Below are 25,918 nucleotides of genomic sequence, written 5' to 3' on the forward strand. Positions count from 1 at the left end.
AAATGTACTAAATAGTAACAATAATCATCCCTGACTGGTGAAATTAAGAATGTCTTATATTTTTGTTTTTATAATTTACTATATTTTTTCAAATATTCACCAATAGCGTGTACTACTACTTCTATAAACAAAACAACAGACTACAAAATCCTCTTTGCAAAGCATATATCTGATGAAGAAGTGACATCCAGAATATACAAAGAACTCTTACACCTCAATAATAGAAAGATAACAAACCAATTTAAAAATGGGCAAAGGATTTGAACAGGTATTTCTCCAAAGAAGACACACAAAAAGCACATGAAAAGATGCTCAACATCATTAGTCATTAGGGAAATGCAAATTGAAACTGCCAAGATACTACTTACAACCCGATAGGATGGCTATAATCAAAATGATGACGCCAATGTTCATAACAGCATTATTCACAGTAGCCAAAAGACAGAAACAACCCACATGCCCAGCAACAGAAAAGTGGATAAACAAACTGTGGTATAGCCATATAGCGAAAATTATTCAGACTTATAAAAGAATAAGTCATTTTAATAGAATACTGACACATGATACAACATGGATGAAAACATGCCAAGTGAAGTAAGTCAGACACAAAAGGACAATTATTGCATGATTCTACTTATTTATGAAGAATAGGCAACTTCATAGATGGAAAGAATAGAGGCTATCAGGGGTTAGGGGTGAGGGGATGGGGAGTTACTGCTTAGTTGGCACTGAATTTCTATTTGGGAAGATGAAAAAATTCTGGAGGTAGGTAGTGGTGATAGTTGCACAACACAGTGAATGTACTTAATGCCAATGAGTTGCACACTTAACATGGTAAAAATGGTAAAATTTATGATATGTATAATTTACCACAGTAAAAAAAAAAAGTAAACCTTTTGAGTGTTCAAGTTAAAGAATCTATTTCCCAGCCTCCCTGCAGCTAGGCATGGCCATGAGACTAAATTTTGACCAACGTTGCTGAAGCATCATGTGTTAATTCCAGGAAGTCTTTAAAGAAAAGGCTAAAATGTGGACATGGTGGTTAGGGCACAAGCGCCCATCCTGGAGGAAGACTCCATGTGCAGAGCATATGTGAGGAACAAGATCTAGTAAGGAGCCCAGTTCTCTGATGTGTCTGCCCTACCATGCATGACTTCCTGCCTCTAATCTTTTTTCACATGAGAAAGAAATCATTTTTTCTCTAGCTCTTATAGTCCATTCTCCATCCAGCAACTACAGTAATCCTTTCAAAATTCAAATGAGATTATGTCTCCTCTTGGGTTAGAATCCAAAATGTTTTCTAATCTCACTCAGAGTAAATTACAAAATCTTCATGTCCTTCAGGGCCCTTCAAGATTTGGCCACACCAACTAACTTTGTCCCTTCTTCATTGCTATAACCTCACTGGCTCCTTTTCTATTCCTTAAACAAGAGCAAGCGTGATCCTGCCTCAGGATCTTTCCATCTGCTGTTCCCTCTCTTGAAATACTATCCCATGGCTAATGCCCTCACTTAATTCACATCCCTGCTCAATTTTTTCAAGAAATCGTAAGACCATTCCATAACTATCCTAAATAAAATCACACCACACATATTAATGTGTTAAACTTCCTCTTCTGCCTCATTTTTCACCTATCACTCACCGACTTGTATTCGTTTCTTTTTCTTTCTCCTACCATTAAATTGTAAGCCCCACGAGGATCAGGGCTCTGTGTGTGCTTTTCCACTGGATCCCAAGTGCTTAGAACACTGATTAGACATAGACATTTATAAATATTCGTTGAATATATGAATAAAATGTCTTTATAAAGTGAACTAGTTCAGTATATAGACTGTTACAACAGCAAAAATGAAAACTGATGTTTTCTATAACCCGCCTAGCTAAAAAGAAAACCCAGGCAGTTTGATGTCCTCTTAAGGCTGCTTTACCTTACACACCATGCCTGTACAACACAGCACCTCAATAACACTGTAGGGATGGTGACAAGAGGGAGAAATAGTATGTCAGGAGAAGACGTGGAGACTTTACAGTAAGAGGTTGGTCAGAAGTGGGAAAAAATAGAGAACAGAATCTTGCAGATAAGACAAAATGCCCTAGGTGTGAGGCTTGCTTGGGAAGGATTCTAAGGTATCAGGGAATAAAAAGTGATCCAGATCTAAATGCATTACAATTTCAGTCTCTTCTGTCCGTCTACACCACTGGAACGTCTTCATTCACTCAACAACTATAAACTGAGCCCAGGGCAGTGGGGGTACAATGATGAGCAAACACAAATGCAGAGACTACACACAACTTTTAAGGGAAGAAAAAGAAATCACACAGGTGGGAAATAGCTACATCCTATGATTGATGATTTTATCTCTTCTGAATTTCTATGGAAATCTATATGATGACTTGATTAACAAGGTTTATGCAAAAAATATTAATGAGGTCAATTTTGATAAACTGAATTTTTAAGAGAAAAGGATAAAATAAAATGTTTTTATGTTAACAAGGAAATTGAATTAGGATAAAAGTGCAAGATTAAAGGTTCTATATCACTTTTTTAAAGGATGAATAATAACAAGTGCTGGTGAAGATGCATTGAAACTGGAACCCTCACACACTGCTAGTGGGAATATGAAATGGGGCACTCACTGTGGAAACAGCCTGGCAGTTCATCAAAAAGTGAAACATAGTCATCACATGAACCAGCAGTTCCAATTCTAGGTGTATACAGAAGTGAAAACATATGTCCATACAAAAACTTGCATACAAATGTTCACAGTACCATTATTCACACTAGCCAAAAAGTAGACACATCCCAAATATCTGTCAACTAGTGAATGGATAAACAAAATGTGGCATATCCATACAATGGAATATTACTCTGCCATAAAAAGGAATATTCAAGCTACAACACAGAAGACATTAAAAACATTATGCTACCTGAAAGAAGCCAGTCACAAGATCACATATTATGACTGCACTTATATGTCAAGAATAGGCAAATTCATACTGATAGAAAGTAGATTTAGGGGATGCCAGGGGCTGGGAGGAGGGAAAAATAGGGAGTGACAACTACTTGTACAGGATTTCTTTCTGGGGTGATGAAAATGTTCTGGAATCAGACAGTGGTGACAGTTGCACAACTTTGTGATTATACTAAAAACTACTGAATTGTTCACTTTCAAAAGGTGAATTTTATGGTAAGTAATATATCAATTAAAAAATCATCATGGCCTCTGATTCTACATTACTTTTAGTATACATCTTTTTGATTATCAGTGAGATTGAACATATAATGACAATGATTATAATTTTTCTTTTGTGAATTATTTATTCATATTTTATTCCTATTTTCACCTAAGAGCTCTTTATATATCAAAAACTATTAACCCTGAAAAAAAAATCATCATGGCTCTACCATGCCACATTAACCATCTACTACAAATAAAGCCCAGCAAAAAACACCTGGCATGAAGATGCACGTTACACCACCATCCTCAAAGCTAACATTAATAACACTTAACACTGACCAGCTACTCTGTTCCATATATGCACCACCTTAGCTAATCCTCACCTCCATCGTGAGGTAAATATAATTCTAATCTCTACTTTATAGCTGAGAAACAGATTAAGTAACTTGCCCAAGGTCAGTCACATAGCTAGGTGTCTACAGATCCAGGCAGTGAACTCAGGTGTCACTCCACTGCTCAAGCTCTTCATCACCTCAAAGGGTGAAGATATATTCTGAACCTTACATGGTCTTTATAATATGCTGATTAAACTAGCTTTAAAACCCCTCTTTCTTGGTACACTGAGTTTCTTACACTTGCTGAGTCAAGAAAAGCATGACAGAGAGCTTGTGTCACTAAAGAGCACAAAAATGCCATGTCATATTTCACCCACCGAGGGACAAGATTTTAACTATCTTATTTTCAATTGTTTTATATGCCTCAACACACAGTTTTGCTATCTTTTAATTAGTCCCAAACTTACTGTCAGAATCAAGTCCAGTTTTAAACAAGCTCCATATATCTTGACCTCATTAGCCACAGACATGACTTAAAAGTCTAGTCAAATATCTTGGCATTTTAAACTAAGGACTATGGATAGAGAATTAGCACTGACCCTTCCTATTCATACATTCCCACCTTCTGGGAGATCCAAATAGTCTGAGGACCCTCAGGTGAACTGGAAATTTTCTCTTATTCAATTATATCTCATAATCTTATGGGGTCCCAGAGTTGCCATGAGTTCCACATAGCTCTCAGATGTGAACTGGGACCAATCTAGAATACTCAGAGACCCTAAAAGGAGGTACAGGATTTGGAAAGAAAAACAACGATCTATTGACAATCAATTTGCCATACATGGCATAAGTACTTCATATGTGCCAGTTCACTTACTATTTTTAACCTCTCAATCATAAATTGGTTATTCTCATTTTATAGAGGAAAAGTCTCTAGAAACTAAACAAGTTTGCCCAAGAGCATGCTGCCTGTAAACTGGCAGAGGTAGGATTCAAACTCAGGTCTCCTCTGCACTTTTTTTTTTTTTTACTATGCCTGCCTCTGTTTCATGGGCAAACACCCATGAAGAGTTCTGAAAGAGAATGGCACTAAACTCAGGAAATTTTGCTATATTCAAAGAATACCAGAATCTAAGGGCAGAATGTGTCAGAGTTTCAGTCAGTTTGAGCCAAATAGTCCATCAATTTGCTGGTCTTGGCTCCTGTTAATATTCAAACAGCTGTTACACTTCTCTCTAGATTACAAAGACCTGAAATACTCACCTACCCCATAATTTTTGTTGTTTCCATCAAACAGCATATGATGATCACTGAATAACTGAAACATTTTAATAGATTTCACTTAAACATATAAAATGGATTTGAAAGATTAAATCCCTAAACTAAAGTGAAAATTATCATCACATACAAAAAATTGGAAAATATGCTAAAACCAAAAGCTCTCTGATAACAGGATGTTTTTCATCTACTGATTACCTCTCTGTAGCACTAGCTATGTGAAAAATGTGCTCATCTTCATTCTGTAACCGTTCTTTTCTCCTTCTTTCAATGTCATGTCGTAGGTCATTTGGGTCTATTATTTTGACCAGAGTCTGGGGAATTTTGACAGAAGACAAACCATTCACATTACTGTTAGTTGCACAAAGACCATATCTAACAAGAACCTTAAGTAAAAGTCCCAAATAAGTTATCTTGTACTCATTCTGCTAATGGTAATGTAAACTGATAAAAATATTTTGAAACACAATTGACAATACACAGTCAGAAAAGTTCTTAATATTGAACCAGGAAACCCACTTCTGAAACTCTATACCAAAGAAAAGGCTATTTACCCAAGCATATTTAAAATGTTATATTTAAAAAATAACAAAACAATGAAAGTAGCAAGTGTTAAAAAAATTTAAAGGGGAAGGGAAGAATAATTTTATGGTAAATTTAAGTCATAGGAATAATGTACAAGCATTTAAATTATGATAATATAGACTATGTGCAAATAAACATGGAAAAACATTTATCGAAAAAAGTTAATTAAAACTTAAAAAGCCTCAATTATAAAAGGTCATTGGAAATTCAGAGATTTACATAAAAGGAATGTTATTATAATTTAAGTACAAAGAAAAAACATCCAAAACTGCATATACTATGATAGCGACTATGTTACAGGGCCAAGTATAAGACTGCAAGAAAAGACAAATAACATTTTGTGTTAAATGGCTGAACTAGAGGTGATTTTTTTTTAAATCCCCAGATTTCCTATAAGTTTATTATAGTACTTTGATGAGTAGAAATTTCTGAAAATATCACTTATTCAATAAACTATCTCTGTAAGTTCTTTAAAAACGATAACCATTAACAAGTGAAAAAAATTATTTGTATATTCTATCACAAATGTATTAAAATCTCTCCTCTACAAAAACTCTTCATTCTCAATGAATAAATTAGCAGTTCTTTTGGAACTTGATATACTTTTTCTGAAACAAGTTCTAGTTTTCTTCCCCCCGGCTAGTTAAGATCTTTTTTCTAATTAGCAAACAAATGGGGGAAATGGGGGGGGGCAATGAAAAAATTCAGTATTATTTCCATTATTTTGCTAGTTCATACTCCATAGACTCTTTCATACACTCTTCAGTAAACAGAAGGGCAATATCAAATGAAACTAAGTTCCTTTGCATTCATTCCACATACAACTTAAAAATATATACCACATGACTGCTTCAGGAAAAAAAACAGGTATGAAACAGTTTCTGCAAGCTTCACAGTGTGAAGTTTTGGAATGAATACTAAACACTGTAATTTTGTGTCAATTTTACAAAGCTGTTGCCCTTGAGGACTGTCTCCCTTAGGGAATATTTTTGTCTTTTGCCAGTGTTCTCTCTGCAACCTGATTAAAAACTAGTGTCACTTGGACAGCTTTGTAAATTTCAGGTTCCTGGGTCTCATTCTTCATCTACTTTAACTATTTTTTTTTCACTCCCAATCACCAGTTCCCTTTCTCATTAGTATACCAACAATAAGATAATCTCTCATGAAAAATTCTATTCACTTACCTGTTCTGAGTCATATACCATAGTTTGTTTACTCTGAAGGTCGGCCAAAGACATATCTATTCTCCTAAAATAATAAAGGCATATTACAATTAAACAATTATGTTAATACACTGGTACCTCGATTCTATTACTGCAGAATGGAATTTGAAATAAGGCTGGAGTGTCTTGGAGGAAGCAAAATAAACTTGTTTTTCATACATATGGCAGTCTCTCAGGACATACATATCCTGTAAACAACATCACAGTGAAGCCTTACTGGTTCTCAAATCACTAGTCTGTGTAAACTTAAACTTGACTCCCGTGATCTACTGCATTCTAACATTGATTCAACTCAGCTCACAAGATAGGGCACACCACCTGCTTGGACAGGTGCCAGTAGAAGACACATATTTTCATCCAGCTGCCCTCATAACAGCCATTTCTGACCACATGAAGCAACCCATGATTTCAATGGCTCGACAACTGTCAATTCTTCCAGTGATAACTTCAGTAGGCAATTACTATAGACACAGCAGAATCAAAGTTAGGAAGGTAAATATTTTCAAAATCCTATACATTTAAACAATGCTAGTCACGGCGTCAATACAACCTAGTCTATCAAAGTGCACTGGCCCAGTACCTGCTTGGGTAGCCCTGTTTTTAGGCAGGAAATGCAGTTCTAGAGGCTAAAGGAAGCCCAAGAAGCAGGCAGCACCTTCCCATATCTGTTCTGAGGCTTATTCCTATAAGTTAAACAGGCATACAATAATCAATCATTACCTGTGAATTTCTGGATCTGAATTCAATTTCATTTCATTTACATCTGCAGCATGTGTATCTCTCATTTTTGAGAAACGCTCATGTAGGGTAATTTCGGCTGATGGAAAATAATTTGCTGAAAAAGGAAACAAATAGTCTTAGTGTAAAACCGATTCCACTTAAAAGATTATCTATAATAAGCACAGGAAGAAGGGACTATTAAAAATATCCAACCTGTATTCTCTTGAAAATATATAGGACCTAAATTTATTCCATAGACTAATTTGCAGTGCTCACATGCTTTCCCAAGCCCAAACAATAGCAAATGGATTTATGAACCCAAGGATTCTGGTCCTATTTGACATGCCTGCTTACTTGCCAGGGGAAAGATAGTGGCTCTCTCAAAGTGAGGATCTTTCTTCTCCAAGGTAAGATCTTACTATATCTGGGAAGTAAAGATGGTACAGAGCTCTATAGTTCACCTAGAGTAAAAAATAACTCCAAAAGCAACCCTAAAACATCAAAACAATTCTGAACAAATGCTAAATGTTATGCTTACATATCACAGAAGGTCTCCTAATGCTATTTTATTTTAATTAACATTAACTGAGGTTCATGAAGACATTCTGAAAGTGATTATGCTACAGGCTTTTAAGAGAATTAAGAGAAAGACAACATACTTGACCCATCAGAATGCTACTTAAGCAATCCTTTTCCCTAACTTACTGTTCCTGTTCTGGGACCATCTCCTAGGTTTTTCTGCAATACCAGCTCCCTTTCTGCCAAGAATCACACTTCCTTTGGTAAGAGGGGCTGGAATTGAGAAGGTGAACTGTTTCAGACAAACTGCATGCTTTAAAGGAAATATATGCCTTAGTTTGAGGTATGCAGAGAAAATAATTCATCTTCAAAAAATACTTTATGAAGGTAAAAAGATTAACACAATTATCTAGTAAGAAATATAAAATTAAAAATCTGAAATTCTCAAAAGTCTCCTGTTTATAATACCCACAATTGCCTTATTTATGCAACATCAATGAGTTATTTTACATGATTGAATTTTCCACTTAATGGAAATTGGGCAGAAGCAAAAACAAAATACAACAAGTCAATGTAAATCTTTAAAATGTTTATTATGCGACTCCCTGATGTCATAAAGTACAACAAATCGAAATGGACTCTTTTATTGACCACTTAGCATCACCCTTATGGCACAAAGTCCCAGTAATGCCCTCAGGGGCTTTAAGAATATGACCATATGACCTATATACTTCCAGATTTCTTGACTTTCATATCTGCTTTTGTTGCTTCCTCCTTCCTATTCCATTATCAGTTACTGTTTCTTTCTGTTCTCAGTACCTGTCTTTTGCAGCAGCCAACATCTTTCTTCATAACTTTCAATTTCTAATTTATTATGAATTGAAGCACCAAGTTACGAGAACTACAAAGAACAACTAGACTTGAATTAATATGTGCTACTCTTGTCAACAGATTTCCTAATTAATGATATAACTTATAATGAAATATTAATTATTATTACAATATCACAGATATTTACCTATATCTTGTGAAAAGTCAGTACATTATTTTTGTTATCCCTAATGCATGTGCAAAATATACCAACCTTTAACTTGATGGATTATAGTTATGATTTCCTGAGCAAATTCTCCTGTAGGTTTGTTTTCAGTATTCTGAGTTGAGTCAAGATGTTCAAACACTGGATGAAAGTTTTCACTTTTCCTGCCAACAGCAACCAAATCATGTGACATCTGTCTCTCTGTGGAATAGCTAGAAGCAACCCTAGAATAATTTGTAAATGTTTAACTAAATTTGAAACTATTTTACTGAGAAAATAACTTATTAAAATGAATCAAGATAGCTATAAAACTAAAAAGATGTTTATCTTTTCTTATAATTAAGGCACTAAATTGTATGCCATAAAACATGTACAATAATGAGTAGGAGAAAATAGCTATAGGTACACGGTTTTGAGTTCTCCTTTCAAAATCAGAGATCATTAAATATTTGTCACTTTAATAATAAAATCCTCAAAATTCTAAGTTAAACAATTTTTGCTTCAAAAAATACAGCAAGGCATTAAAGACACTCAATATGCAAAAAATAGTCAGATTATTTTCTACTCCCAAATGTCCATCAAATTGTAAAGCCAGCAAGTTTACACTATCTTGAAATACTACCATACTTTAAAAGCTGATATCAAGCATACATAATAACTTCTCCAACTTCATAAAAATCCTTATACCTCTATGTCAGTAATGAGAAGCTTGTAATAGTATTTTGAAATCAAATTCTGTTGAGATTAATTTAATCACTTACGAAGTCTCACTGAACTCTCAGAAAATATTCTTAGTTGTTAGCAAAGTTATGATCATTAGAACCAATTACAGTGTTTACCCTAAATGTATCCTTAAAGAAATACTACCATTTATTATATAATCCCAACCATCTTACCATTTTAATGCTTTCTGAATCTTTACAACTTTCATTAAGAGCTTTCCTGACCTTTAAGTACCGTTACAAAGCCACGATTATGACATATAACTAACTACATTCAGGGCTTACCCATGCCAGACAACGGGGCTCAGAGTTTACAAACATTATCTCCTTTAATCTTTGCAATGGCCCCATGGGGAAGGGTCATGATACCGAGAAAATGTACGTCTTGGTTGTTTTACTTTGCATCCCAGAGGTTAAGCATTCATATGAACATAATCGTTCCAAATGTCATAATGGGAAACTATACTTTATTCCAAGAATGCTAATTTTGCTTAAAACTACTCAAATTCTTCGTCTGGAGGCAGTTTTTGCATCCCAGAAGAAAATGTCTCATTATTTATATTTATACCTCATTTTGGACCCCAAATGGCACTTACACCCATCTTACTCCTCTGCATTTAACTCTAAACAGCTTTTGGCTCTTTCCGAAAATCAAGTTCACCATCCAACGAATTGAGATTTACAACTGCTAGGGTTCTTTATGATTATGTTATAGGCTCTGAGGATAAATCCCAAAGAGAGCCTGAAATGTTTTAAATAGCACCAGTAGAAAAAGAATACCTCTTCATATGACAAAAATCAATTAGACAGATACATTCTGGGGTGTGGGTGTATACATGTACATATTTAATTATTTATTTAAGTCACTTCACAGCCTTATATCAAAAACTGCTCCAGGGTTGAGGGGCTTATAGATATTCTTTTAACTAAAAAATTTAACTTCTCTAACAAGATCGTTTGAAGTACCTATTTTTAACTTATCAGAGGAAAGGCTTTTATCTGACTTTCCATGCTCTGTGCTCTCAAACCAGCACTTCGAGACAACTCCCTGCCAAGGCAGAAACATGGAAGAGTGATTATGCAGCAGGATGAGGCCACTGCTGAGGTTTCCTTAATTCATCAGAAGGACTTTCATTAGAAGGTTCATTTCCCTTCCTCCTAACCTGCTCCAAGCTTCCCACAGTGTATCTGACAACTAGTACTAAGAGACGTTGAGTGATAAACGCTAGAAGCTAGAATGGCCCTGTAACAATCTCCACTAACAAAGAATTACAAATGCTCCGTTCAAAGGGGTTTAATGGTACAAAAAGCCTACCCATACCCAAAATACAGTTTAAAAAAACATTTTACAGGAAGAAAAATTAGGTGTTTAAATAGAACCATAAAAATGGTCTAACCATAAGGGGGAATCAGTTGATAATGTTTTTTATTGCAGCCTCAGTTTCTCCTAAGATAAAACCAACTGATAAAAGGCTTCCAATTTTTCACCAGATAATTATTAAAATTTCCTAGTAATTTATTATTACTGGCATAACTCTTATGCCCACTCCAAGCTCAACCCTCAATCCATATAAGTGCTGTGGTATGCTTTGAAGCTATACTTAATTCCTGTGATTTTAGTGTTTAAACCTGCTATCAGTTAAAAAACTTTACCGTAAAAGTCACTCTACTGTAAGATTTTTAATAAAAATATTTAAATGGTCATTTTACTGAAAATAGTATAACCTGAAATTTAGCTTTTTAAAATTTTTTTTAATTTTTTTGAAATTTAGCCTTTTAAAAATAATTATACTTTTGCTATAAGGAAAACTTTCTAGAGATTTCAGGACACAAAATGTTCTAGGTATTCACATTTGTAAATTTAATCACCTCTTGGGTTCATATTTTCCTTTTTACTGTTTCCTATGACATTACTGATCAACAAGTTAACAATTTAAGGAAACATCCCCAACAAAACTAAAGCTGAAAAGACCAAATGTTCTTACTTGAGATGCATTTTAGACAGTTTTAAAAATTAAAATATAGCCAAACACCTGCATTCTACTAATACTACTTCTAACACTGGTCCGATTAAATCTTCCAGGTTCTCTGTTCCCTCCAACTCCACCCCATTTTTTCTTTTCTGTTTAAGGATATTTTCCCTGACATTCACCTAAGTCTTGTGCATAACTAAGAAAACATAAAAAGCTACCTTAAACCTTAATTTCCTCTTATACACAATTAAGATCCATCCCCAGAACCAACTGCGTGGCAAAACAACAGTGACAAAAACTCAACCACCAAAACCAGTGGATAATCCCCTGCCCTATGGAAGCTTATAATAGATATCAAAATCCATATGTCACACACAAAGTTTTCCTTTCTCAGTTTTCTTCCAGCTAATAACTACAATTTGCACAGCGCCCTACAGTTCACAAAGCACTTTCCCAATCATTAGTTTGCTCCTGTCTTCCTAAGAACACATTTAGAATTTCTGGAGTTGAGGGGAAAGAATTAGGGAGACGGCTGCCCACTTAATTCAACATTTCATTACTTTTTTCTCAAAAGTCCCCTAACTGGCCTTGTCAACCCCAACACCCTTCCAAGTCACCTCACAGAAGGCAGGCAGTCCTCTGGCAGCCAGAACTGGGCCACCCACCCTCTCCATCAGCTTATCCTGTAACACCAGGCTGCCAGTGTGGCAGTCTTAACCTTCACAGCCTCCTGCCCTTCTACTGCATTTCACCAACTGCTCAGAACCGCACAGCTCAAAGTTCCTGGGTGTGTTTTCTGCCTTTGTTAACCTATAAACATAGAATATCTTTCACCTCATCTCCACGTGTCTAAAACATACTAGCCTTCAAAAGCCTAGCTCACATGCCAACTCCTGAAAGAAGTCCTGCCTTCCCCAAATCCCCCAGCTTGGGATCATCTGAGTTGTGCACCACCTCATGTATTCCTGCACTGGGCCATGGTATTACCAATGTCATGCTATCATCTATAAGACCAGAGGAGAAGAAGCTGAATCCCATGCCCATTTATAGTCCCAAGGCACCCTAACAGACTGTCCCACAGGGCAGGTCCTCAAAAAACACCTGCTGAATGACAAATGAAAATGACTTGGATAATATGAAAAGGAGAATTTCAGCTAAAAAGATGACAGACTTCAGAACTCTAATTGAGGTTAATTTAATTTTGTTTTTTAACTTTCTTGGCTTACTTTTTATTTTTAAATTTTTACTTAATTTAGACCAAATTAAATTTTTTTTCATTTTTCATGATAAAAAAATCTCAACTATATACAAAAGTTCAGAGACTCCTATGATGAGCCTGTCAAGCCAGCTTTAAGTTATCAACACATGATCAACTAAAGCAGACTCATAGAGCCCAGAGGAACTACGGGTTAATTTGGGCTCCAAGAGGTTGATCTGCCCAATGTCATAGAGCTGCTCAGTGAATACCAGAAGACAAAAACCTATGCAACCCAACACCAAACAGAATGCTCACCTCCCTATACCAGGACCCCTAAAAGACACTAAGAGAAGCTAGGGTGAAAAATAAGAATGAAAGAGAACCTTCTCTCAATTTTTGATCTAAGAAATGTATATGAGAAATATTAGGGGGAAAAAACCCTTAGTTTTTTGTGATACGTAACGGCAAGTTAGCAGGTTTGTGTATCACAAAAATACCTCCACCCACACCTTATTTTGCCTTCAGCTGATCAGTGCCTATCATATGTAAACTTGTGTGATTAGGTTACCTTCCTTCAATCCTCACTATGGTTTTTCACACTGTTCTCCGGCCTACGCAGCATCTCTTTCTTCAGAGCATCAGTGCTCCAATGTCTCCTGGGGCTCATCACCCAGCTCATTCCCCTTTCAGAATGGGAAAAGGCCTGATGGGGGTAAGGAGGCTCTCTGTGCATCTCTTCAGTGGGAAATAAAAGGATTACATGCAAATGTGGCTGATGCACTCAGTCTCATATCAACTTCATTAGCCCAGCTTCTCATCCTAGATGCCTAGTACCAGCACCTGGGAAGTCAAATGAGCATTGGGTCCACCCACACCAGTTTACTCTTCTCCGGAGACTGGTATGCCCTCCTCCTCCCTCTCACTTCCTTCCTAGCCTGACCAGGGTTCAGTCTCTCACCCACTCAGCCCAACATTAAACCCAAACTCCCTTCAGCTGCCCCAAGACTTCCAGATGTATACAACAGTTAGTGTTTGGGGTTCATAACCACCCTAGTACAAATTTTCACATTGTGACTCCCGAACTTACATTCTGAAACATAATTATGACTCAGATATAACTTCTGTCTCTGCTAATGCAGTTTCGGACAAAGGGGGTCACTAGAGTATCATCTTTGTTAACAGAAGTATTAATGATGCAGTGAACATTCAAGTAAGTGTCTACTTACTGCTGTTCTAGATACAAACTGTAATCTAGAAAAATCACTAGGTGATAGCCATATATTCCAATTCTGCTGATAACTGGAAGAACATATCAACACCTGACCAAAGCTAATGTAAACAAATGCATAAAATGAAACACTTTAGCCTTTCCAAAAAAGTGGATAAACCCTGTAGATTTTAACCAACAAATAAACCTCTCTGAAGTCTATGATTATTTTAATCTCGTCAAGCAGAGGAAATCTAATTTATGTTAGTAGTTGAGAACATGGCTCTATTGAGGGTATTAACAACCTTTGTTTTATGGACACTTCATCAGTTCACACATAACTAAATCCAACCCCACAAAACCCTTCCACAGCTCATTAACCAATTAATAATTATAATCAGCAAGAAAGATATTGTGGACTATGATACATTATCACACTGAGAAGGTGCATGTATTTATTGTTATTTATTCTTTAAGACTAAACAGAAGGGATTGGCAGTGGAAGCTCTTTATTATACAAGTCGTTCTACAGGTCTTTGTCAGGTAACTCAAACATGTGCTAACAGGTCCCACAGATCGGTCATGAAATTCACCAATGTACAGTTCATAAATTCAAAACAAAAAGGTACAGCAGCCTCAATTTCAGGGAGCTTACTTTTGTGACACATGATGAAGATCAAACTTCCATTTCTCAGTATCAAATCATAAAATTAACTGTGTTCAGCATCTCTAATGAGGTCTATCAAAATAAAATCCTTCAAAATTGGTGTTTCTAGCATTCTATAAAAGTGCTACAGCCAACTTATTAATTCTCTTTTAAGTATAAAACTCTTCTTTACTAAATATGGGAGTAGTATTACTTTCATTTAAAAATCCAAGATTTTTGTGATATGATTGCAATTTTACTTCAAAAGAAAAAACTATAAACAAAAATTAAATACTGAAGTATTTGAAGGGGAATGTACTCATATCTGCAATTCACTTTGAAATGCATTGAAAAAAATTAGATGTAATGACAGATGAACAGATATGTGATTATAAAAGTAGAATAAAATATTAATTGTAGACTCTAGGTATATAGGTGTTCACTGTACAACTTTCAACTTTTCTGTAAGTTTGAGCATTTTCATAATATAAAGTTGGAAAGAAAAAAGCTTAAGGTAGCATCCTTAAACTTGATCCTTACAGCAGCATTTGCGCTCTTAAAATTAAGAACTAGTAGGACATAAAATAGCACAAAATGATTTAAGACATACTATATGAAATAGAATACAAAATTATTAGTAGAGTACTACGACAACCATATATACATAGAAAAATAAAAGGAGCTGTACTGAAATATTGATACAACTGTCCCAAGGTATTAGGATCATGGGTGATTTCCCCCACCCCTCTATCTGTGCACTTTCTGTAACGTAATCATATTTATAAATTCTTTCTATGCACATGTAAATATACACATGTATATTTTAAAGTATTTCTTGCAAGTACAATGAATGTAAGAAAAATATCAGGGAGGGGGACTGCCATATCTAACTTTAAGGAAAGGAATAAAATATATTTTGTTTAAAAAAATTTAAAAAGACTGTGGGTTTATCTGCCTCCCCATCACATCCTAACCTTGGATTTTGTTTCCTCCTATTTTTGATTCAAATACAGATATGAGTCAACTGTGACCATAAATGCGCCAAATCAACATAGTCCATCACTTTTTAATCCACATACTGGTGGTGTATTACAGTAATGAACAGACTTAGCTGACACACCCAAGTGTCAGTGCCTTACTATTCTCAGAACCCATAAACAGAGGTAATATTCATAATAGAACAAAACATGCAATCTACTTTAGGAGAATATAGCCTATTATGACAGCAATCTATTTTTTTTAAAGAATCATTAAGAGCTAAACCAAATGTCTTAAAAATAGGCCTCTAGCCTAATTTCCTCAACTTAGGAGGAGCTAGTCAACTGAGTGTCAGTCCCTTTGAGATGGCAACAAAAACCACGTTAAGTCATCCACCTCCTTGAGTCACAAGGGGACAAGTGGATCTGAGCCCCAGGCACTGACTCAAGACTGGTCACTTCATTTCTTACAGCCTCTCCTCTATAAAATCAGGGACCTGCTAAGGTCCCTTCCAGGTCAAAATTCTCTGAATTTCAGGCAACAGGGAAAAGAGGTTCTGAAAAACTGAGCAAGGAATAGGTCTCCTTGAACTCCACCCAGCCTATCCCTGGATATAGAAAATCTAGCAGCATAAAGACATGTAAATTCATGAAGAGGAACAACTCCACAGAATGCCCCGCACCCAGAAAGCATCTTGGGATATAACGTGGAAACAAGCACATGAGATCACCCCCTATTACTAATCGTGGGATTCATCATTATAGGGCTTTTTTAAAAAAAAAACAAAAACCCAGGCAATTCTTCCCTGCTTGATGGACGCTAAACATACGATTAATTCTGTTTTCAAAGCTTCAAATAAAGATGGCAGAAACAGTTATTACACATCCTTAAGAAAAAACAAAGATAATACCTGGATGCACTCACAGTTTTCTTCACATCTACTTTAACTGTAAGTGATTTCTTCCTAAGAATGGCAGGTGAAGATTTCATGTTGGAAAGTTTTTTACTTTCATCGGGTTGGTTACGAGAAGAGTTGCCGTCTTTTCTGCCAGCCCCTTCTTTCTTTATTTTGTCCTTCCGTTTGTCATTACAGGGTCTGAAACCAACATCGCATTTATCTGAACGAGTACAGGCAGTGCAGTCTTTCTTGGATGGTTTAAAAGGTTCTTTGACTTGCCCACTTTCAGTCTCTCTCCCTCTTCCAGCATTAAAACAACTGGACTCTCTATTTACAGGGCCTTTTTGAGAACTGAATTTTCTGTCTTCCTCCTTAGAGTACTTCTGAATTCTTCCATCAGAAAAATCCTGGTCTCCATCTGAGGTCTTGCGATGTTTATGGCGATAGTCACAGGATATCTTGGCCGCCGAACTGGTCTCTGGGAATTCTCTCGGAGCGTGTCGATGAGCCTGGGGTCCAAGGTTCCGCAGATCTTTCTTCTCTTGGTAAGGTGGAGGAAGATGCCTGGACTTCCACTGTAGGCTCCTGGCAGGCTCTCTGTTTTCGTACCTCTCCACGTCTTTAGGTCTGTTTGATGTGTGTCCATATTTTCTGAAATCACGATCCTCAGGATACCTGTATTGACATAAAGCAGTTTACACTTGCACTAGAGAGAAGAAAGTGAGAATTTATGTGTGGGATATTGGGCAGCATGGCTTTAAATGCAGAATGCAGTGGCAAGTTAACCCACCCTCAACTCATAGATGCATAGGGTAGTTAAAGAGGAAAATACTATTTTTTTTTTTACTATTCTAGCCATCAACATGATTTACTCTAAAAATAAATACTTCACTACTACCACTAGACCATAACTACATTACAATGCTTTTTATCTTTTTAGACAAAAGCTTTTCAAGGTGGTTATCTTCAACTAAAAAAGTAAACACACTTTCTCACTTGAGGCTTTATACCAAATTACCCCAGTTTAATGTTTTCCTATACCTCTTCTGAAAAGAGCTCCTTTTCTCAAAATCTTCAGAGCCTCTTCTAAGTGACTGAGAATATTTTTCATCTTGTATCCTCTGGTGCCTCAATTCGTCTTCATGCCACTGTTCTTCAAATCTAAAAGAATCTGCTATTGACCTTGGAGATGGTTTCCCTCCTTTTCCATCTCCTCTAACTCTGTGGTCATCAGGAATATACCTTCCTTGTACTTTCTGGGGATAACAATTCCTCTGGTGCTCACTGTAGAGTACACCTTCTGAGTACTTGGACATATACTGAGATCTTCTGTTGTTATCCCCTCTTCCTGGTAAATATACTTGGTGAGGCCTATAAGTATAAAAATTTTCTAAAGAGTTTCTTCTTATGTTTGGGGAAGGTGATCTATGTTCATAAGATCGGTAATGTATATTTTCACGAGAAGGAATTCTTGGTTTACTCTGTCCATGTTTCTCATTGTCCATTCTCCAAGTGATGGGTCTTTTTGGATCCTTCCTATATTCATAGCCATAACGCTCATGTCTTTGCTTGTAGTGTTCAGTATTTCTAGGTACTGGTGACAATGATCTACGTAAACAAATACAGAAAAGTTTGGTTCATTCAAAGACAATAAACTAAGTTTGTCTTAACATGACTTATCTAAATAAAACATTTGCTTTTTCCCTGCTTCTTCCACTCAAATTAAATTCATCAATTTGCCATATTTGCATTCTACATCATCCATTTGGGAGTCTGATTATGCTTCTGCCCAACTCAGCAAGCATACTCTTTCTATCTGAACTAATATACCACATGTGCATATCAGAATAGGCTGAGCACACTCATCCTCTTGGAGGAGGACCACCTCAAGTACACAGCAGGATTCATTTTGGAAGAATGCTGACAGCAAAGTTCTGGCAAAAGAGTCAGTCAGCGAAAGTGTACATCAGGTTCAATGGTCAGTTAAGAAACAAGCAGAAGGAGGGCTAGATTCACACAAGTAAATGTGCAGGAGAGTCTCTGGAAAGCTGAATATAATGTCTGAAATTAAATTAGATTCTAAAAGTTTATGGTGCACAATAAATTCAAACTCAGACCCAAATCTAACCCCAGTTTCCCCAAGTGATTGTCTGTTCTCTTTACTAAGGCCATATCAAAGAGTGAAAAAACACATTCTTAAACAATGTGTGGAGTACGTGGGAGAAGGGCCTTCAGACTTGAACCTCATGCTTAGTACCTCCATAAATACTCCTAACATAAATAAGTTTTCTTTCCCATACCTGTTCCCTATAAGATGAAAGATGTGCTAGTGAACCAGGGTATGTAACTTTTGTGAATATGTGCTTTAATGCAGCCGTAATGCTCTCCAGGGACAGCACATCCTTTCTGCAACTACCTTCTCCAATATCTCAGCATTGCCAACATGAAGCGTTTCATTCCAACTGAGAAGGAAGGCTCTGCTCCTGTATCCAGGGAAACCAGTCTGAGTTGCCCAGACTTCAGGATAAGAGAGAGAAACACCACTATCTGGAACACAATAAAGTTCAAATTTGCATCTAGGGACCTCTCCTCCCATCTGACCTGTCCGATCTTCCAATTTCCTCCCTGAGGGTTTAATGTCTTCTAATCAATGAGGCAGCTACCCCTGCAGCTTTTGTTATCGCCCCCTCTGCAGCAGCTGGCATGGGTTGGAGCAACCATGAGTAAAACCCTCTCCATTTGGTGATATGTCTGAGTCCTCACTATGAGAAAGAAGGCTGATTTATCTTCCTCACATACATGCTGGGATTTATGTACTGGACTTGGCAATATCTCCCTCTAGAGTCACCAGGCTAGACGTACTGGCAAATGCATTATTCAGCTGAAGCAGAAACTCTATCATCCAGCTGGCTGTACCTCTTCACAGGAAGAAGCAACTGGAGCCTCTGAGGACTTCCTGGAAGACTTCACCTCTTCCACAGCTAAGAAGAAAAGCTGGCTGCCAGAGGTCAAGGTCTTCCAGACTGATGAAATACTCAATCTCTTACTTTAATACTTATCTCACATTGAATGCTGCTTTGATATTATATTTCGTATCAGGGTTTTACTGTATAGAGCTCCTTCTTCTGAAGGAAATTGCTAGAATGGTGGCTATCATTTTCAGTTCTCCTTAAAGGACAAAAGAGACCCAAGGAGCCTGTTGGGAGGCAAGTCTCTGTGGGTCTCTTGCATTCTGCATGCCTCGTGAGCAGAGGCACTGACAGCTTTTGTTCCAGGGCAAGCTGCCTGGGAAGATGGAGATATGGCTTCCCTAAGCAGCAGAGGGCCAACTTGTTTGCTGTCCAGGATAACAAGACCAAAGTCGTCTCCAAAGCAAAGGCTGGGCGGGTTTGCTTGCAGCCTCTAATGGGGCTTGGGTTCCTCAGCTGTGTCATCACCCCACTGCTGCGCTCTGCAGCGCCCGCCCTCAGGGGACAAGGGGTGAGCGGAACACAGGATCATGAAGCTGGAGCCGCTTGCTGTACTATGAGTAATAAAGGACTTTGTCTCTGATCCAAGGGCCTCGTGACAGGCTAAGTGTTAGCTTGCAAGTGGGGTAAAATATCAGACTCTTTAAAGTTGGTGACAAAAGAGTTATGAGAAGAAATCCAGAAATCAGGCACTAAACTTGGCAGGGTCTTCTGTGCCCCTTCACCAGAGCCTGTCACAAAAGAGTGAAACCACACGACCTCTGTGAGGCCCTCCATGTTAAGAGCCAGATGCTTCTTTACATTTCCTTTTCTTTCTGAAGCTCCTCCCCTTTACAATTTGATCTTGTGAACTACAAAATGAGAACTGTTGAAATGATTGACTAGTCACTGCAGAACCATAATGAACAAGCATAATGGCCAAGCCATATTAACATGAAAAATTTTGACCTGTTTCTTGTGTATGTAATTACGGTCCTCTTTAAAGTTCTAGAAAACTAGTCACTTTCACAGCTCTGTGCCTTTGATCCTGTTGTCCCCTTAACTGGAATACTTTTCTTCTTTCTGCCTTTAAAAATTCTACTCATCCTTAAATAGCCTTCTAACATTTCATCTCTTCTCTTAAGACTTTCTTGATATCCCTCCTTCCTCTCCACAAAAGCAGAACTATTCCCTCCTTGTGGATCCAGAATACTTTGTCCCAGTCAGCAGCACCACACTTTTCCTACTGTACCATAGTTGGCTATGATGTCAATCTCCCCAGCCAGGCTGCAAGCTTGCTGAGGCGCCATAAGATGTCATACTTACCTCTGTAGCCTCAGAACCTGGCTATAGCAGGTATACAATAAATACTGCTTAAATTGTTCCAGTCTAATCATATATACTATTGATACTGCCAACCAGGAAACAGGAGAGTTCAACTACAACTGAGTTATTCCAATTTGTAGGGGAGGGTATAGTTCACATGGTACAGCACATGCTTAGCATACACAAGGTCCTGGGTTCAATCCCCAGTACCACCTCTAAAAATAAATACATAAACTTAATTATCTCCTACCCCTGAAAAAAAACCTTAAAAAAATAAAATAAAATAAAAATTGGGGGTAAGGTATAGCTCAGTGGTAGAGTGCGTGCCTAGCATGCATGAGGTCCTGGGTTCAATCCCCAGTACCTCCATTTAAATAAATAAATAAACATAATTACCTCCCCCTCGAAACAAACAAACAAAATTTTATTATTCTGCTATGAAGAAGAAGTAGGAAACTTCCAATTTTCTAATTCCCAATTTCCTCAAACATGATGATTATGAAAAAATAAAATACACACTGAAGAGTTCTAAACCACTTACTGATACAAAAAAATACAACACTCTCAAAGATGTTTCTCACTCTTCCTTACTGTGGCCACTGCATTTCTTTTTATTATGAATTAATTCCAGCTGCCAGCTGTAATTAAAGAAAGCTGTCAGCTCCTAGAACCTAGAAATATGTCTATCACTGTAAAGCACCTACTGTGAATAACCAGGTCCCATGAGCTTATTAAAATAGGTTAACAGTCCCGGTGAGTTTGAAAGTCCAAGAACATCCCAAACCCATGCTTACCGTGCTAAACTAAGAGCTGCTCACCTGTGTTTCCACCTGGGGGATCTAGAGCGTGACCGTTTCATCCTTTGACCCGTGAACCACTATCACTTTTTACACTGCAAAGAAACACAGTATTAGCAAGTGTGTAGAAAGAGCCTGCAACCTGCTCTAAAAATAGTGAATATTACCAACAAAAACTTACTTAAGCCCTCTGTATCCAGTTTCCTCATCTAGAAAATAGGGGTGATAATATTAGGACCCACCTTATTGGAATATTGTAAGGACAAAATGAATTAAATCAAGGGTCGGTAAGCTTTTTCTGTAAAGGGCCAGATAGTAGCAATTTTAGGCTTTGCAGGCCATAAGAGGTCTCTACCATATCTTTTTTAAAAAAATGCTTTAAAAAATATAAAAATCATTCTCAGCTCAAGGGCCACACAAGAATAGGCCCCAAAGGCCAAATGCATTGTAGTTTGGTGATCCTTGAGTTAAGTGAAGAAAAGAGCTTAGAATACTGCCTGGTACACAGCAACTGCTAGTAAGCGTTCCAAAAAGAGGAAAAAATTCCCCAGAATTCCTCTATCTGAACACAACCACAACCGTATCTTCCCGTCTTTCGCCACTGTTTGTGTAGATATAATCGTAGTTATGTTCATATAATCACAGTTAAGATGCTTAGGAATACTTGATGATATACCCTGCTTTTTAAATTGTTGGAAAATAAGAATTACAATGCCTAATTATCATACCCAGTTGCCGCCTAATTTCCACCAGATAAATATACCAAAAGTTAGTTAAGCACGACTAGACATTTAGTTGGCTTCTGATTTTTTGCTAATACAAATAATGGCAAATAAGTAAACTTTAAAAGACATAAAACTTGATTTTTAAAATATTCTTCAATCTTTAAAAGAAACTGATAGCTTTAGGAACTATATCTTTAAAAAAAAACATCATTAGGGTATAATCTTTTGTACTAGCTATTATTTACATTTCAGTAATCTTCAGTTTTGATACTATAATTAAGTAGTTCCCAACTTACTGGCCCCAAATTCCTGGTGGCTTTCAAAATTACTGCCATGGGTCTATGAAAAATACATAGAGTCACCATGTACAGACTATAGAATAAATATATATCTCATATATTATAACCTCAATTTTGCAAATTTCTGAAGATATTGTGATCATTGTTCAAATATAAATAGCTTCTTGTCACTATGTTGTTTTTCCACTGACTGATACAAAAAGTACAAGTATAACTATATGGACATTGGTTTAAAAAGGGAGTCCACATAGTCAAACATTTGCAAATCATTGTTATAATAAATTTTAGAAGAAAGTAAAAGCATATAAGGGCAAAGGACTTAAACCAGATCACTCACCAGAAGTACATTCAATTCAGTTCATTTAGTTATATATTGCTTCTTTCCAAAAAGAATTTGAGGCTAGGAAGAACAATTAGTTCAGATGTACCATGAAATTAAGATACTAAATGGGAAAATCTTTACTTAGTAACTAAAAATATAAAAATATATTCATTTAACAATTATTACTGACTACCTATTATTTGCCAGGCACTGCTCTGGAGATACAGCAGTGAACAGAAACAGGCAAAAATTCCTGCCCCCCTAGAGCTTACATTCTAATGAAAGAACCCATAATTTAACCAAAGAAGCTTTGGGTACACACCTATTAAACTTAACAAAAATAATAAACCCAAAGGTTGTGAGGGGGGGATACCAAGTATTGCTGGTGATGATGAAAAAGTGTAACTATCCTGGTTAAGGAATCTTAACTTAAAAAGGGTAATCTTTTTATCCATTTTATTTTTTTTTGAAAAACAGATGTATTGAGCTATAATTCACATACCACACAATTCACCCATTTAAAGCATACAATTCAATGTTTTTTAGTATATTCACAGGGATGTATAGCCATCACCACAATCTAATTTTAGAACATCTTCATCCTCTCTAAAAGAAAGCCCATTAGTAGTCACTCCCCATTCCTCTCCTCCTTTGATTAGCCCCGACAACCACTAATCTACTTTCTGTCCCTAGGGTTTGCCTATTCTGTATGTTTCATATAAACGGAATCACACAATATGTGGTCCTTTGTGACTGGCTTCTTTCCTTCAGCATAACATTTCAAGGGTTTTACCATGTATCACTACTTCATCCTTTTAATGACTGAATAATATTCCATTGCATGGGTACACCACATTTTGTTTATTCATTCATCTCTCAATGGACATTTGGGTTGTTTCAATCTTTTGGTTATTACAAATAATGCTGCTATGAACATTTGTGAACAAGTTTTTGTGTAGACATATGTTTTCATCTGTCTTGGATATAAAACTAGGAGTAGAATTGCTGGGTCATACAATAACTCTACGTTTAACTTTTTGAGAGGGCCAAACATCCTCAAAGCAGCTACATCTTTTATATTCCCACCAGCAATATATGAAGGTTCCCATTTTTCCATATCCTCACCAATATTTGTTATTGTCTGTCTCTTCAATTACTGTCATCCTTGTGGGGGTGAAGTGGTACCTCACCATGGTTATGATTGGTATTTCCCTAATGATGGGTAATCTTGAAATATGTAAGAAATTATTAAACGAATCATGCCTACTTTCCTTTAATCTAATAATTTCAGTTTAAATTTATTATTCTAATATTTTAACAGAAAAAAGTAGCTATATATACTAAGATATTTCTATCAGCTTTATTTGTAATAATAGGAAAGAAAAAAACCACCCAACTAACTAGTTAACCCAAATGCCCAACAATCAGTAAAAGATTAAACAAGTTTAAAATACATACATGTAGTCACTCCTTACTTTTCTCCTAGCCTTCTATATGTCTTTTCCTCCACATACCCCATCAGCCCAGCACAGCACACTACTTGCTTTTCCCTGATCAGGTCATTCTGTTGGTACCACATAGACGGCCCTCCCGCACTCTGCCTGACAAACTCCTATTCTTTCAGGACTGTCTGGCCATAATCTCCTCTGAAATTCTTTCCTTGCTTTCTTTTTTTCTTTTACCCAGAGTTTCTTTCTTCCGGGGAATTCTGAGTTTCTCCTGCAATTATTTCAATACACTGCAATTATTTGTTTACATAATTATATTTATTTCAAGAAGCACAAGACTCCAAACAGCCTATCACAGAACACAAAACTCAAGTGGCCTATGGACATCTGAGATGTTCAACCTCATTAGTAATCAAGTAAACACCAATTTAGATCATAGCCATTCCACACCTATCAGACTGACAAGAAAGAAAGAAAGAAAGAAAGAAAGAAAGAAAGAAAGAAAGAAAGAAAGAAAGAAAGAAAACAAAGAAGGAAGGAAGGAAGGAAGGGGCGCCTATTCCAGAGTGCAGGCGAGGCTGTGGCACAGGGACTCTTGCACGCTGCTGAGCAGGTGAGTACACACGAGAGTGACCAGTGTGGACGGCGCTGGCAGTACCCGTCACATTTGAACATGCTCATTTCCAAACCAGCAATTCTACTCAAGGAGACACCTTAGAGCGGTGGTTCTCCAGCTTTAGAGTGTGTCAGAATTACCTGAAAGGCTGGTTAGAACACAGAATGCTGGGCCCTACTCTGGGGTGGACCCCACTTCTAGCAAGTTCCCAGGTGATGCAGATGCTGCTGGTCCAGGGACTAGAGAACTACTGGTCTCAAGGGAAAGGTGAAGGTCACTTGGGAGAAAATGTTTACAAGTGAGATTTACCGGTTATGTGGTGATAAAAAAAAATTATTACTTAGAATATTTTCCTCTGCTAATATTAAAATTAGCTTCATTAACATTCAAACTATTCACTCAAAAATAGGTGAATTTTACTGCATATAAATTACACCCCAAAGTGGTAAAAAGTTAGCTTTGGCGTAATGCATATGCTCTAACATTAGATCAGATATTATGGAGATGGCTGCACAATTCTGCAAACACACCAAAAATCACTGAACTGCACATTTTAAACCTGTAAATTCTATCACAGTAAAGCTGTTTTTTTAAAGTTACTTTGTTTGCATTTACTTTTTTGTGTACATCAGTTAGTAATGAAAAGTGCTGGCTCAGAGGCTTAATAGATAAGAGAGGAGAGTTAATTTAAACCCTAGAGTCTGAGCTAAGCTGGTTTTTACGTTTTTAAAGGGTTGTTAAAAAAAAAAAAGAAGAATATGCAACGGAGATTGTACGTAGCCCACAAAGTCTAAAATATTACCTGGTCCTTTACAAAAAAGACTGCCAATCTCTGATTTAAACTAACTTACTTATGAGTAGCCAAGTTAATCAAAGGGAGCTTTAGGACACAGAGAGAAAAAAAAAACAGTAGGGTTTGTGACTGGGGAGAAGGAGATG

General features: G+C 36.8%; 1 protein-coding gene across 7 annotated transcripts in view; it reads right to left on the minus strand.

The window, feature by feature from the left end:
* Positions 1-25,918, minus strand: part of BCLAF3 (BCLAF1 and THRAP3 family member 3) — a 57,904-nt gene that overhangs the window by 16,166 nt on the left and 15,820 nt on the right. For 2 of the 7 annotated variants that reach the window (XM_072955990.1, XM_072955991.1), the window contains 8 exons: positions 21,591-21,664; positions 17,540-18,106; positions 16,511-17,173; positions 8,925-9,100; positions 8,027-8,113; positions 7,322-7,436; positions 6,563-6,626; positions 4,992-5,107 (listed from right to left, as the gene is read on the minus strand). In XM_072955990.1, the coding sequence (XP_072812091.1) occupies positions 4,992-5,107; positions 6,563-6,626; positions 7,322-7,436; positions 8,027-8,113; positions 8,925-9,100; positions 16,511-17,173; positions 17,540-18,106; positions 21,591-21,631 (1,829 nt within the window). In that variant the 5' untranslated portion in view covers positions 21,632-21,664. Of the gene's footprint in view, positions 1-4,991; positions 5,108-6,562; positions 6,627-7,321; positions 7,437-8,026; positions 8,114-8,924; positions 9,101-16,510; positions 17,174-17,539; positions 18,107-21,590; positions 21,665-22,930; positions 22,952-25,918 lie in introns of those variants that run through there. The other 5 variants (XM_072955992.1, XM_072955993.1, XM_072955995.1 and 2 more) reach the window with 5 other exon arrangements.

The sequence above is a fragment of the Vicugna pacos genome, chromosome X (assembly GCF_048564905.1).
Source record: "Vicugna pacos chromosome X, VicPac4, whole genome shotgun sequence".
NCBI lineage: Eukaryota > Metazoa > Chordata > Mammalia > Artiodactyla > Camelidae > Vicugna > Vicugna pacos.